Below are 13401 nucleotides of genomic sequence, written 5' to 3' on the forward strand. Positions count from 1 at the left end.
ATCACTCAGATCATCACTCAGATCATCACTCAGATCATCACTCAGATCATCACTCAGGTCATCACTCAGATCATCACTCAGGTCATCACTCAGATCACTTGAGCTCAGATCATCATTCTGCTTGTTAGTCAGCTTTGGGTTCAGTTGAGCGTCCTTTAGAATGTCCTCATGAGATTTTTCATTAGCCTTTTCATCTTCGTTTTCTTCGCTCAGTTGAACCAGTTGAACCAGTTGATTATTCAGTTCGTTATCACTTTGTCTGTCTTTGCTGAAATTGTCATTGGCTTTCTTTTTCCTCTCACCGTCACTCAGTTCTTCACTACTTTTATCCAGTTCATCACTCAGTTCAACAGCTTCACTCAGTTCTTCATTAAGCCTATCCTTGGGCCCTTTCTCTTTCAGTTGTTTCCTAGTTGATTCTTCATCAGTTTGCTCGTTTGTATTTTCCTTCTGTTCATCTTCACTCAGATTTTCACCACTCTCACCTAGCTCATGACCCAGTTTATTATTATCTGAGATAGATTTGTACTTTTCGTCTTTTTCTTTCTGTAAAGTGTCAGCCGGCTTTTTATTACTGATGTTCGTTTTCTTCAGATTGTTCTTATTGGAATTGTTGGAGTCTTCAGCTTCACTTATTGTATGGGTCGATTCTTCCGTATCATTTTTTTCTTGTAAGCTATCCGAATCATTCAGACTATTCAGTTTTTCTTCTTGATCCTCAACCTCCTCAGTATCAGTTAAATCAATGAGTTCTGTTACAACAGAAGGTGCTTTTCTTCTAGATCTACGAGTTGTGGGTCTCGGCTTGAAGGCTTCCTGTTTATCCTCCAAATAAGATTCGTAAAACTCCTTGAAAGCCGATCTGGTTCTTCTGGAAATCCGTAAATTGTTCTTAAGAACTTTGTTAGAGAATTTTTTGGAAGTAGTTTGGATTAATAATTCTACTACGTTATTGCAAATTTGACTTATTGGAGCATTGGGCTTTGATTCCAAACTTACTGACAGTCTTGTAAATGAAGCATTCTCTGTGTTCTCCTTCTCTGGAGCTGGTGCCTTTTGAAGTCTTCTTCCTCTTATCGGAGTCTTTGTAACTTCAGTTTCAGCTTCCTCTAAGTTTTCATTTTCTTCGTCAGTGAAGCTCTGAACGAACAAATCGTTGTCTGATGTTCCTGCTGGGGTATTTTCATCTTCTTTCTCATTCTCGTTAGTCTCCATATAGGCATCTGCGTTCGAAGAATTGTTATTCATAGGAGCATCTTGCTCTTCGGTATCACCTTGCTCTCCTTCGGTATTCACATCAACCATATCAATATCAGCTTCGTCATGGTCTTCTTCAACGTCAGAGTTTGAGTTAATTCTCAGTTCAGAAGCGTGGTCAGAGTCTTCAATTTCTATTTCTTCTATCACTTCTACCTCATCATCTTGATCGTCGCTCATATCGGATATGTTTTCGGGGGTATATTGCATCTCGAATTTGATTAGGTCCACTATATTATCCGAGGTGTATTGCATTTTCGACTTGTCTTCATAGGGTTGAGCTAAAAGATTATCATAAAGAGCATTTTTCAAAAGGCCTGGTGAAATGGCAGAGTTTGGTATTTTAGATGCAAGTTTAAACAAAAAGTCTTTTGTCTTTTTTTCAAACGATTCCATAATAACAAATTTGTATTTGTTTTTGAAGATGAACTTAGAACCCAGAACTGCAGTATCTTCGAGATATTTGTTTATAAAGTGGTCATCATTAGATTTTTGGTTATCTTCATTTTCATCCAATCTGCCACATGCAATGATTAATTGATATAATCTTTTATAAGTTTCACTCACGATAAAATTTCGAATGAATTTCATATAGAATTTTTTGATACTAACGGCTATATCAATCTCCGTTAATATTTTATTATCTTTCATAACGAGATTTAAAAAATCTTGTTTAACTTGTAATTGAAGCATTTGATTAAAACCCAATTCATATGGCAATTTGAATCTTTTCTTTTTTGAAATATGATGTCCTTTTTTATAGTTGACAAATCTATTTACCCTAATTAAAGTAATATTTTGGAAATATTCAAGACTGTTTGTAATGAAATGACAGGAATAATGATCTATAACAATGGCAATTTTTCTATTGGAATCTAAGGTCAATAAAAGGTCCCATTCTTTTAAATATTTAGAAAAAGCAACTTGTGAGTTGATACCATTGGCTTCATATAGATAATTGTTTCGTGTAAGAACTTCACGATCATGAGAAGCATTGGTGATGATCAAGGGTTTATGGAATTCAGTACCAGGATAATTACCAGCAATTCCCAAAGTTAAAAGAGTTGGGATGTTACCGTTATTATTCGCATCCTGTGAACGAGCTCTTTGTCCATTCACAATATCTTTTGATAAAACTTTTAAATTGTCAAGGTCGAAAACTACTTCATCAAAGAAGAAGATATCTTTTGCTGAGAAATTTTGAATCTTCGAGATGATCGTTTTCCGTTGTTCTTCGAAAGGAGACGTTGAATTGAAAATTCTTGCAACTTTATGGTCTTTTTTCAAATCTTGTCGAACTGTTTCGAGTTGCTGAAGAAGAAAAGGGGCAAGACGGGTGATAATAAAGGATTTGATCAATTTTTCCAGATTAACAGAAATAAACTGGTTATCTAATTTGAATTGGGTTTGATAGCCAATGAAAATTTTATAGATATTGTCTCCATTATTCCCAATTGGAGTATTAGTTTTAAATACTGAATCAAAAAGGTGGTGAACAGTAGCTTTTATTGCGAGATAATTTTCCTCAATGAGTCTAACCAGAGAGTCATCGGGTAATAAATCATAAAGTTGAGTGATGTTTCTTTCATTGGGGAAATACAACGAGGCCTTTTCCAAGACTTCAACTCTTGAATTGTATGATCTCAACAATTCCGAAGTAGATGGAATATCCGAAGCTTTGATGGAACCAATAGGAATTGACGACATATACTCAGAAAGTATTCTTTCTCTAGAGTTAGCGTTGTATTTAATGTCGGTTTTTAACTTATGGACATGGTATTTCAAGACTTTGAAAACAAGCTCATCCACGGTTTGTACGGGATCATCTATAACTGGTTCTATTGGTGGAGTCTGTAGAATAGGAGCAGCAGATACCGGCTGAGATGAGTCAGCCACTTCATGTTCTGCCAATTGAGTTTCCAGTACAGCAGCTGAATTCTCCATCCTGGCATCATTCCGAGGTTCTGTAATTTGATTTGTTGTGGAAAGGTTATGCAAAGATTGAAGAGGAGTAGGTGATCTACTGAAATCGAGCGGTGGATTTGAAGCAGATGAGCTTGACTCTGAATCCGAGTCCGAATCTAGTTCTGGGTCGGAATCCGATCCAGAAACAGAATTAGTATCAGAACCCTTTAACTCATCTTGATTATCCCCATTGATAGATCTTGATTCAGACTCATTGTTTTTTATTTTGGCTTCATGTTTATTACGGCGATTGCTCAAATACGAGTCTGCTCTTGCTTTAGAACGACCCATACTATCTCCATCCAGGCTAAAATCAACAATTGAACTTTATAGTAAATCTTTTGGCCAAATCCTATATAAAGAGAATGCTACTGGTAAATGAGCACTTTTGTCACTTTCCTTCACCCTTCCAGTTGAGTCTTTAGTCCGGGATGTATATCTTAGTCCAGGAGATATAGTTTAGTCCCAGTAGAATCACTGTTCAAGAAGTCATCTCCAAGCTAAGTCCATTAGAATAAACAAACCCGCGAGGTTTGGGCCTAAAAAAAAAAAAAAAGGACAAGATGATCCCAAAATTGAAACAAAAATAAACACCGTAACTTTGCACCAAATCAAAAACTGCTACGCGATCACCTAGAGCCATGGCATGGTGCCATCCCAGTAATGCTACCCCGTACGTCATCTTTGACATGGAGGGGCAGTTGGTGCTGGCGAGGCTGATCAGGTAGCGGTTGAACAAAAAACAAAGACCGGTGTTGACGATGCATGTAGCTGTGTTGCGACTTCCGATGGTGGGAGTTCTGGGAGTATGCGGTATAGGATCAGAGAGAGTAGCAGTGGCACGGTTTAATAAGGCTGAAATTCAAACGGTTTCGCTGATAGAGGGTAGATCGGCAAGCAGTGGGGAGGGTTTCAAAAGATTAAGTGCTGAATACTAGTCCAGGTTCATAATATTGAGCAAATTTGGGACTCTAACGCTGTTTAACCTGGCTGTAAGGTTAACGGGCTCAATTGCTGCAAAATCTGCCGCTGTCTACGGTATGACGGTTGTCCATGTGAGTCTTCCGCTTCCATCACATGGCGACTTTGACACCAGGGTATTGCTTGTTAGTGGTTTGGTTATTTCCAGTTGCTAAATGTATGTTGGGTGATATTGGATAGGCTACTTTCTCGTACCGAGATAGTGTTGCAGCTGTTTTTTTGCTTTTTCCTTTATCTTTTCATGTTGGTAAGGCCTCCTTGTTCGTCTACCGAATTAACTACGTCTATCAGCTGCGTCTATCGAATAAGCTGCGTCTACCGAATAAGCTGCGTTTACCGAGTTAACTACTCGATATGCTTAGTGTTTTTTTTTTGTTTTGCTGAATCGTCTCCTTACTTCATTCTCCGTGCCCCAGTGGTTGCTGATTGATTGTCGTGTAAGTAGAGACGACATTATCTGCTTTGTTGCTTGTCTTTTGTCCTTTTGTCTATTTCCTCCTTGCAAGAATTGTCTCTGATCTTCTCACAGCCTTCAACATCTTTTAACTATGTGCCTTCATTCTTTTTTTTTTTTTTTTTTGCACTTGTTGTTTTTGATGCTATACATGAACTATGAAAGATACTCCCTTAAGCATCAGGGTTCACATACCTATTGATACCCAAACAGGCCCCACAAGGTTATACCGCTAGGGCCCTTTGGCTTTCCTATGCTAGTCTGAAATTTGGATTGCAAATCGGTAGGTTCGCACACTGCGTACCTTATTCGCACCTGACTCGCTTATGGCTGTGATAACGTCAACGAACGTCCGAGCGGATTCTACAGTGGTTCCAAGGTTCCCGGGATGTACATTTGCATTCTAGGGGGTTATCGAGAGGAGCCTGTCAAACTTGACAATAAGAAGCAGTATTTAAAATAAAATAAAAAAAGAAAGTACATACAAAAAACATATAAAAAAAAGGTAAAAGGAAAAAGTCAAAAACGCTACACAATCGGTGAGGTAATTATGAGCCATTCTATTAACAAAGAGATTTTTTAACAGCCTTCATTTTAATGTTGTTGCTTATTGAATAATTTATTGTTTCATGTCTTGCGACCACTTACTTTATTCCCCATTATTCCAGAAAGGGGATTATTTTCTTTTGTCGAAATAAAACGATCATCGCTCAGTTGGTAATCATATATCTAATCAGTGGCATCCACCTATTTGCAATGGGGATGGTTTAAACTTTTAATTTTTTCTGGTTTTTGTTTCTTCTTTATTTGCATTTTGATAAGCTTGTGATTGAAAATTTTACATCAGGTAAGCACAGTCAAGTACAGTCGTTATATCAGTAATATTTTATGGTAATTACTGAGGATTGATTTTGCCGCAATATCTAAATCTCAAAATATCTTCAATAATGAGCTTAATGGCGAAATCGTTTTTAACAATTATAAAAAAAGTCTGCTTATTGATTATTTTTTTCAATGTCATTTACCTTATTAGTTCGTATATTTACTACGCCGGTGAAGGCTTTGGAGTTGAAATTTTTAATAAACAACAAGAATTAATTGAATCACTTAATATAGACTTTGATTCAAATGATCCAAATGCAGAAATTTCAACTACAAATATTGATTATCAAAATCAAATTGAATTACTTTTACAAGATGTTGCAAATAACGCAAATAATGAATATTGGTTAACTAATACTGATCTCACTAATACTGAAATTGAGATTAATCCAAATCACTTTCTTAATGAAACTGATTCAATTGAGGCTTGGAAGAATAAAAATGAAATTTTTTATGATCCAAGACTTACAATGTCTCTTTACATTAATTATTTGAAAAATAAATTCATTGAAAATAATGATTCAGATATGGCTGATTTAGAAGTTCCCTTTGATTGGATAGATTGGATTGATTTTAGTCTTTTCAATATTGATTTAGCTAAACCAGTTAAAGATCGTAAAAGTTGCCATTGGATTAAACAATTTTCTGAGATTCCAACTAATGCTGAAAATCATGTTTTCCAATGTATTGATAATCAAGAATTATCTCCAAATGCAATTAAAATATTGGGTTTTGATAGACATGAACAATTACCAGGTTTTATTCAAACAGATCATGCTGAACAAAGGGCTACAAATAGAATAAGAGTAAGTCAGGGTAAATCTTATATTTTAACTCATATGCCAAATCCTTATAAATTGATTTTTTTAAATAAAGAAGGTGGAACTTACGAAGTTCAAATTTCACAAGAAAGAAATCGTATTACTAAATCTGGTTTAATGAATGAATATATCTTAAATAACTACCCTGAAGCAAATCAGAATAAATTAACAAATTATTTAAAACAATCTTTACTTAGTCCAAAATTAAACTTAGACCCTACTAAAGAATTCACTTCTTTAAAACAAAGAATTAAACCCCTTCATGTTTTTGAATCTAATAATATCGATCAAATAGATCCATTCAATATGTACAGATCTTTGCATAGTGATGATATAAATACTAATAAATCACTCCCATTACCTCCTGATGCTTTTAGATATTCTGATTCTCTTATTGATCAACAAATCACTTTATATAAAAGACTTGAAGGTCAAAGGAAACTTAGTGCAAATGAACAAGGTTTTTTGGAATCATTAGAATTATCTAAATATTATGATACTTTTACTGAACCAACTTATTTTAAACAATCAACTTTGATCCTTGGTAAAGATCCAAAAAATAGAGGTGATGATCGTGGTTACCATTATGATTGGAGATTTTTCAATGGTGGCCTCAATTATCAGGTTAAAGGTTGGACTTCAAAAGAATTAAATACAAGAACCACTATTATTCTTGACCGTCTTTTAAGAAATTGGTTCAGATTTACTCAAGAAAAAGGAATTGTTAGTTGGATCATGCATGGTCCTTTATTATCTTGGTATTGGAATGCTAATATGTTCCCCTTTGATAATGATCTTGATGTACAAATGCCAATCAAAGAATTAGTAAGATTGGGTGAATTATATAATCAAACTTTGGTGGTGGAAGATTTAAACGAAGGTTATGGTAAGTTTTTAATCGATGTGGGAACTTATGTCCATAACCGTGATATCAGCCGTCATGCAAATCATATTGACGCTAGATTTATAGATGTGGATACTGGTATCTATATCGATATCACTGGTTTATCAAATTCTGATGCTCCTGTACCAGCAGAATTTTATAATAGTGGATTATTTGATATTAAAAAAGATTTCAATGAAGAAATCTACAATGATCGTCGTAAACATTTTTATAAAGTTGATCAATTATCACCTTTAAGATATACTATGTTAGGTGGTGTTCCGGTCCATATTCCTAATAAATTATCCGAAAGATTAAAGTTCGAATATCCAAAAGGTTTGACTAGACCAGAATTTGCAAATTGGTTCTTCGTACCTAAATTAGGTTTGTGGTTAAGACAAGATCAATTAACTAAAGTGTTGGATGAAAATGATTATAGAATTGTCGTTGGTGAAAACAAGGAAATTAAATTCGATAACGAAAAGATTATCAACTTAGTAATTGATATGACGGATGAAGAAATTTATAAACTCTTAAAAACTGATCAAGCTATTTTAAGTGAATATTACCTTACCAGGGGATACACCGAATTCCACAAGAAGGAAAATGAATTCATTTTCAAAAGAATCCATGACGAAGAAAAGAAAACTACAGAAGTTTTGGATAATGATGAATTAATCACAAACCCTGAACTTGCTAAACAATACATGCAATTCATCAACTCAAATGTCAATTATGGTAAACCTTTAAGAAAACCATTATTCTTATATGAAAAGATTGAACAACCTAAGTATCACGACGACAATGAGTTATTCTCTCCTTACGATGAAGTTTTCAGGCAAGTTAGTAAGGAACCAAAACCAAATTAGATTTAAAAAAAAAAAAAAAAAAAAAAACTACAAATCGTCTACAAAGACATAATAGAATTATTCAAAAAACAAAAAAAGAACTTAATACAACTAGCATCACGACCTTTTTCTATACTTTTAATGCATGACTTCAATATAAATGATTATATTAGGGTATTAGCAGTAATTGTAGATTTGCCTTTATATAAAAGGATGTCGCTCAATGTCGCACAAGACAGTCTAGAATTTGTGACCGTTTAATAATGAATAAAAAAAATTGAATATATATATATCTTACAGAAATACTTCTATAGGAATCATTTGCACAGTGTTAGTATAGACTGACGATGCTTCGAACATCTTTTATCAAGCAAGCTAATAAGCCATTATTGAAAAGATTTTTGGCTTCAGCTGCAGCACCCTCAACATCGGCAACTGCACAATCCCCAGTGCCAACATTTAAAACAAGTGTTTTACCAAATGGGTTAACTGTTGCAAGTGAAGTCATGCCAGGTACCAAAACTGCCACCGTGGGAGTTTGGATAAATGCTGGATCTAGAGCAGATAATCCTACAAATAGTGGGACTGCTCATTTTTTGGAGCATTTAGCATTTAAGGGAACCAACAAAAGAACCCAATTGAATTTAGAGTTGGAAGTTGAAGACTTGGGATCCCAAATTAATGCCTATACATCAAGAGAGAATACGGTTTATTACACCAAGTGTTTAGAAAAAGATTTGGCTCAGAATGTTGATATCTTGAGTGATTTACTTACCAAATCAAAATTGGAAAAACGAGCCATTGAAAACGAAAGGCATGTTATTTTACAAGAGAGTGACGAAGTTGACAAGATGTATGATGAAGTTGTTTTCGATCACTTACATGCTGTAGCTTTTAAAAACCAAGATTTGGGAAGAACCATTTTGGGGCCAAGAGAATTGATCAAAACAATTTCCAGAGAAGATTTGGTTAATTACATTACTAAAAATTATAAAGGGGATAGAATGGCTTTAATTGGAGTTGGTAGTATTGATCATGAAAAACTTGTGGAACTCGGCCAAAAATATTTTGGCCACATCAAGAAAAGTGAAGTTCCATTCAAACAACATGGTGATGATTTGCCAATATTTCACGGAGATGAAATTAGGATCCAAGATGATGCCATGCCAGTGACTCACGTTGCTCTTGCTGTTGAAGGTGTCAGCTGGTCCGCTCCAGATTTCTTTACCGCATCCGTTGCCAATGGTATTATTGGAACCTGGGATAGATCAATTGGTATCGGTTCTAATTCTCCATCACCCTTAGCCGTAACAGCTGCCATTGGTGGCCCTGGTCAAACTCCAGTTGCTAATTCATATATGGCTTATACCACCTCATATGCTGACACTGGTTTAATGGGTGTTTATTTCACTGCAGACCGTGATGCAGATTTGAAATTATTTGTTGATGCCGTAATGAAAGAATGGGCAAGATTGAAATCGGGCGATATCACTCATGAAGAAGTTGAAAGATCTAAAGCTCAATTAAAAGCTTCCTTGGTTTTGGCATTAGATGATTCAACTGCCATTGCTGAAGATATTGGTAGACAATTGGTAAATACTGGTTTTAGATTATCACCAGAGGATGTATTCGAAAGAGTCGAGTCTATAACTAAAGAAGAAATTGTCGCTTGGGCTAATTATAGATTAAAAGATAAACCAATTGCTTTAAGCGCTGTTGGTAATGTCAAAACTTTACCATCTCATGAACAAATGACCAAAGGCATGTCTTTGTAAGAAAATCATTTCAACAATAATGCTAAAATAACGAATAAAGTATATAAGTTTTTACATGTGTATATAGAAATCAATGTTACATAAAAATGTCTTATTTATAATGTACAAATATTTTTACAAATTATTTTTGTATTAAAGCATCGGTATCATTTTCAACATCTTCATCGCCTTCAGCTTCCTCGTCATCCGATTGCTCTAAATCCTGGAAAACTGATTCGTTTGGAACCCTCTTCATTATTTCTGCAGGTGGGAAAAGCTTACCAATATTTTCAATCCATCTCTTTCTTTTATCAAGTAAAACTCTTAATCCGTTATTAACGGCCTGCTGTTGTGGTGTAGGATCAGTGTGCTTCTTCTTTTTGCTCTTGGCCTTTAATCTTTTAATATATGCTTGATCAACTTGCTTGTCCAAGTCATCCAAAATTGTACAGTACTCCTGGTAAGCTATTTGCTCTTCAACAATTGGTATCAATCTCTTTTTGAACTTTCTATTTTTCGTTGAAGATTCCTTCAACTCTTTTTGCAAAGCTCTAATTTCAGTACATACTTCATCATCTTCTTTGTTTTTCACCCACTCATCACTGTCGATAATACTAACAGTTCCATTTTCAAGAGCTTCCAATCTCTTATTCGATTTGCCGTTGAGCTTAGATTTGGACTTATCTAGTGGGTCAAAATGACTATCGCTACTTGAAGAGTCAGGAAGATTCATAAAAATACCAATGTACTTCAATTCACGTTTCAAACGTTCCTCGATAGAATGGAAATCACTTACTTCAGTTGATACTTTATAGTCTTCCCCGCTATTAAGTCTTGAGGCAACGTCTTCTTCTGCAATAGGCTTCCAATTGGATAACCCGTCACCATTAACGTCATAGTGGTTTTCCTTCTTCAAGGAATTTGATTCTGCATTCTCTTTATCATTATCTTCCTCTTCCTCTGCTTCTTTAACACTTAAAATGGCGGATAAAAGTCTACTTGAGAGCGGCCCACATGAAACGTCCTCAGTGTATAATTTGTCATCGCTTAATGAGTCAATTGAACCTTTGGCCTTATAAGTATCTATCGGAGGTTGTTGAAATGCAGGTGAGTTTAGTTTCGCAGCTAGAGAAGTGTCTTCGTCGGACCAAAGGTCTGCGTAAAATGCACCTAGCTTAGGTATTAAATATGGAGTAACATTAGGATCATAATCTGTCTTTTCAAAGGTTGGCGGTATTATATACTTTTCTTGTAAAAAGGCGGTATCCTCATTAGAGAATTGTCTGAAATAAGATTCGATATAGGACTGGAAAGTAGTAAACTGGACTTGATTAGATGGAGCTTTATTTTTGGAAAAATCAATATTAGGTATTTCACCGGGGAGCATATCTTGTAGGTCACGCTCAGGATAGGACGCCACCCCAAACTTTTTCTTCAAATATTCTTTTCCGTGGGTCTCCAAGCCTTGATTATCTTCTGAATACAATCCAAGTTCTGCGATAGCTTCTGCTGGCAAAGTTTGAGAAGTCACAAACTCAGATTTCGGATTTTTCAACCTTGTATCGTTTTCCTGAGTGAAAGACCCTTGTTGTACCGGTGGAACAGGGTCATCCTTAGAATTCACTCTATTTGATTCGTCGCCATTGGTGTCTGATGCTATGGTCAAGGACCCTTCATTTTCAACAATTGATTGATTATTTAACTTTTCATCGAGTGAAGGTTTTGATTGACTTGTTACGGCAGACAGCTTTTCTTCTTCTTCGTCTTCCTCTAGTTTAACTTTTGAAGGAGCGGGCTTACGTCTTTTTGCTAACGGTATGCTTTCGTCATCGTCAAGGTCGAGATCATTTTCTGCTGAGCGCTTGAGATTAGTTTGTTTTTCGAAATCAGGAGAAATATCGTGATCATTGTAAATTCCATTTTCCTCGTTATCCTGAGTCTTATCATCTTTTTCATCTGTTATATTTAATTTATTATTGATTTTATTCAATACTTCGGAATCAACTTTTTCAACATCATCCAAATCTTTAGATAGATTGGCAATCAATTTGCTCACATTTCGTAAAACATTCAAACTTGGAATCTCTCTAATGGCCTCTCCATCTAGTATACCGATAGAAGAGTCATAGGTGAATTTGAGTTCATTTATAATATCATCTAATGTTGTTGATGCTGAATGGGTCTCAAATGATGCAACCATTATGTTGATGAAGTATTCCCACTTTTCTCTTCTTTTTTATCAAATTTAATTGTTTGAATTTGTTTTCTATCCCTTATTCAAGTCTTTAACTTTACTGATTGATTTATGATTCAAGTTAGCTCTAATGTAAACAATTCACTTGATAGCTTACAGAAGTAATTGTAAAATGGTTGTTCAATTTTTTCGAGCAGAAAAAAAAAAAGCGTATGTACGGATGTGTTCTGGGACCGTAGATTAAAAGATTAATATATACAAGTGAATCTACGTAAGATTAAATATTCATAATCAAGGGGTGAATTGGGATAAGAATTTTTTATCCTTACTTTCCTTGACCTCGTTAACTAATTTTCTAACAACATTGTGTTGAGAGATAGGAGCATCTTCGGGTCTTTTCCAAGATTCTGGAAATTGAGGTTTTACCTTTTTCGATTTATTATGACGAGTATCGATGGGTATATCATCGAAGGTTTCTTTGGATAAGTCTTTTGATTCATTTAACAATTTGTTGAAAGTTTGGACCAACCAACGAGCGTTTTGGGTGGCTTCTGGGTGTTGATTAGAAGAAAATTTGAATAAATTTTTATTATGATTGAATTTATTACCAGCCAAAATCTTAAACTTTCTAGTTTGTTGTTCATTCAATTCCAAGTCCTCTATTCTGCATGACAAGGTAACTGTTCTATTAAATCCATTGTTATTGTCTGTAAAATCGGTGTTAAAAGATAATTTTATTGGATTTTCTTGATTAGTTTGTGGTTTATATTCTTGACGAAATTTAGCTAATAAAGGCATTTCGTAAGCACTAACTCTAGTCAAATGTTCAATTCTTCTCTTCTCGTGGGGAGTCTTACCTGCATCTATAACAGGAATGTTACTATACTTTGGTGGTAAACCTCTTTGAGCCACTGGAGTATTGGTCATATGTCTTTCTTTGAAATTTTCAATTTCGTAAGTATAGTCCAAAGTTGGCTTTTTCTGTTTCAAGGCAACAATAGTTGACAAGATAGCTGATCTTTCTGCATCATCTGGATTATATTTTTCTCCTAATGATTCCTTTCTTAAGTTGTGTAATTCAAAGATTTGATCGGCTGGTAATCCTTCCCATTTATGTGGATTGAGATATAATGGTTGTTCTGCACCGGCATTACTCGAGTAGAAACGTCCTAATTGACAGGCCCTGGTAATAAGTCTGGTGCTTTGTCTTTTCACCAACATTTTGTTATCCTACTGATCTGTTGAATGAAAACTATCGGTGCTAATGAATCCCTTCAACTTCAAAACGAATGAAAAATTCACTGAAAAATTTATCAGTTTTTTGTGTGTACGCGCACGACCGCTTCCCACTACTAATATTTC

General features: G+C 35.0%; 5 protein-coding genes across 5 annotated transcripts; 2 read left to right on the forward strand and 3 right to left on the reverse strand.

The window, feature by feature from the left end:
- Positions 1–239: 239 nt before the first annotated feature.
- On the reverse strand, positions 240–3513 carry HYPBUDRAFT_148128 (uncharacterized protein; the record flags this gene model as incomplete). Its single annotated transcript, XM_020220102.1, has 2 exons — positions 240–268; positions 303–3513. The coding sequence occupies 2 exons, from the start codon at positions 3511–3513 to the stop codon at positions 240–242; spliced, it is 3240 nt and encodes a 1079-aa protein (XP_020076889.1).
- Positions 3514–5604: 2091 nt separating this feature from the next.
- HYPBUDRAFT_10989 (uncharacterized protein) lies at positions 5605–8112 on the forward strand (the record flags this gene model as incomplete). The annotated part of the gene is made up of 1 exon (XM_020218732.1): positions 5605–8112. The coding sequence occupies one exon, from the start codon at positions 5605–5607 to the stop codon at positions 8110–8112; it is 2508 nt and encodes an 835-aa protein (XP_020076890.1).
- A 299-nt stretch (positions 8113–8411) lies between these two features.
- On the forward strand, positions 8412–9921 carry MAS1 (Mas1p). Its single transcript, XM_020221102.1, has one exon. It carries the CDS (start codon positions 8439–8441, stop codon positions 9864–9866), a length of 1428 nt encoding a protein of 475 aa, XP_020076891.1. The 5' UTR covers positions 8412–8438; the 3' UTR covers positions 9867–9921.
- Positions 9922–9987: 66 nt separating this feature from the next.
- On the reverse strand, positions 9988–12045 carry NGG1 (histone acetyltransferase; the record flags this gene model as incomplete). Its single annotated transcript, XM_020218499.1, has 2 exons — positions 9988–10481; positions 10548–12045. The coding sequence occupies 2 exons, from the start codon at positions 12043–12045 to the stop codon at positions 9988–9990; spliced, it is 1992 nt and encodes a 663-aa protein (XP_020076892.1).
- A 172-nt stretch (positions 12046–12217) lies between these two features.
- On the reverse strand, positions 12218–13305 carry HYPBUDRAFT_152597 (mitochondrial 37S ribosomal protein mS35). The gene has a single exon (XM_020221103.1). The coding sequence runs from the start codon at positions 13258–13260 to the stop codon at positions 12331–12333; it is 930 nt and encodes a 309-aa protein (XP_020076893.1). The 5' UTR covers positions 13261–13305; the 3' UTR covers positions 12218–12330.
- Between the last annotated feature and the right edge of the window lie 96 nt (positions 13306–13401).

The sequence above is a fragment of the Hyphopichia burtonii genome (assembly GCF_001661395.1).
Source record: "Hyphopichia burtonii NRRL Y-1933 unplaced genomic scaffold HYPBUscaffold_3, whole genome shotgun sequence".
In the NCBI taxonomy this organism is placed as follows: Eukaryota; Fungi; Ascomycota; class Pichiomycetes; order Serinales; family Debaryomycetaceae; genus Hyphopichia; species Hyphopichia burtonii.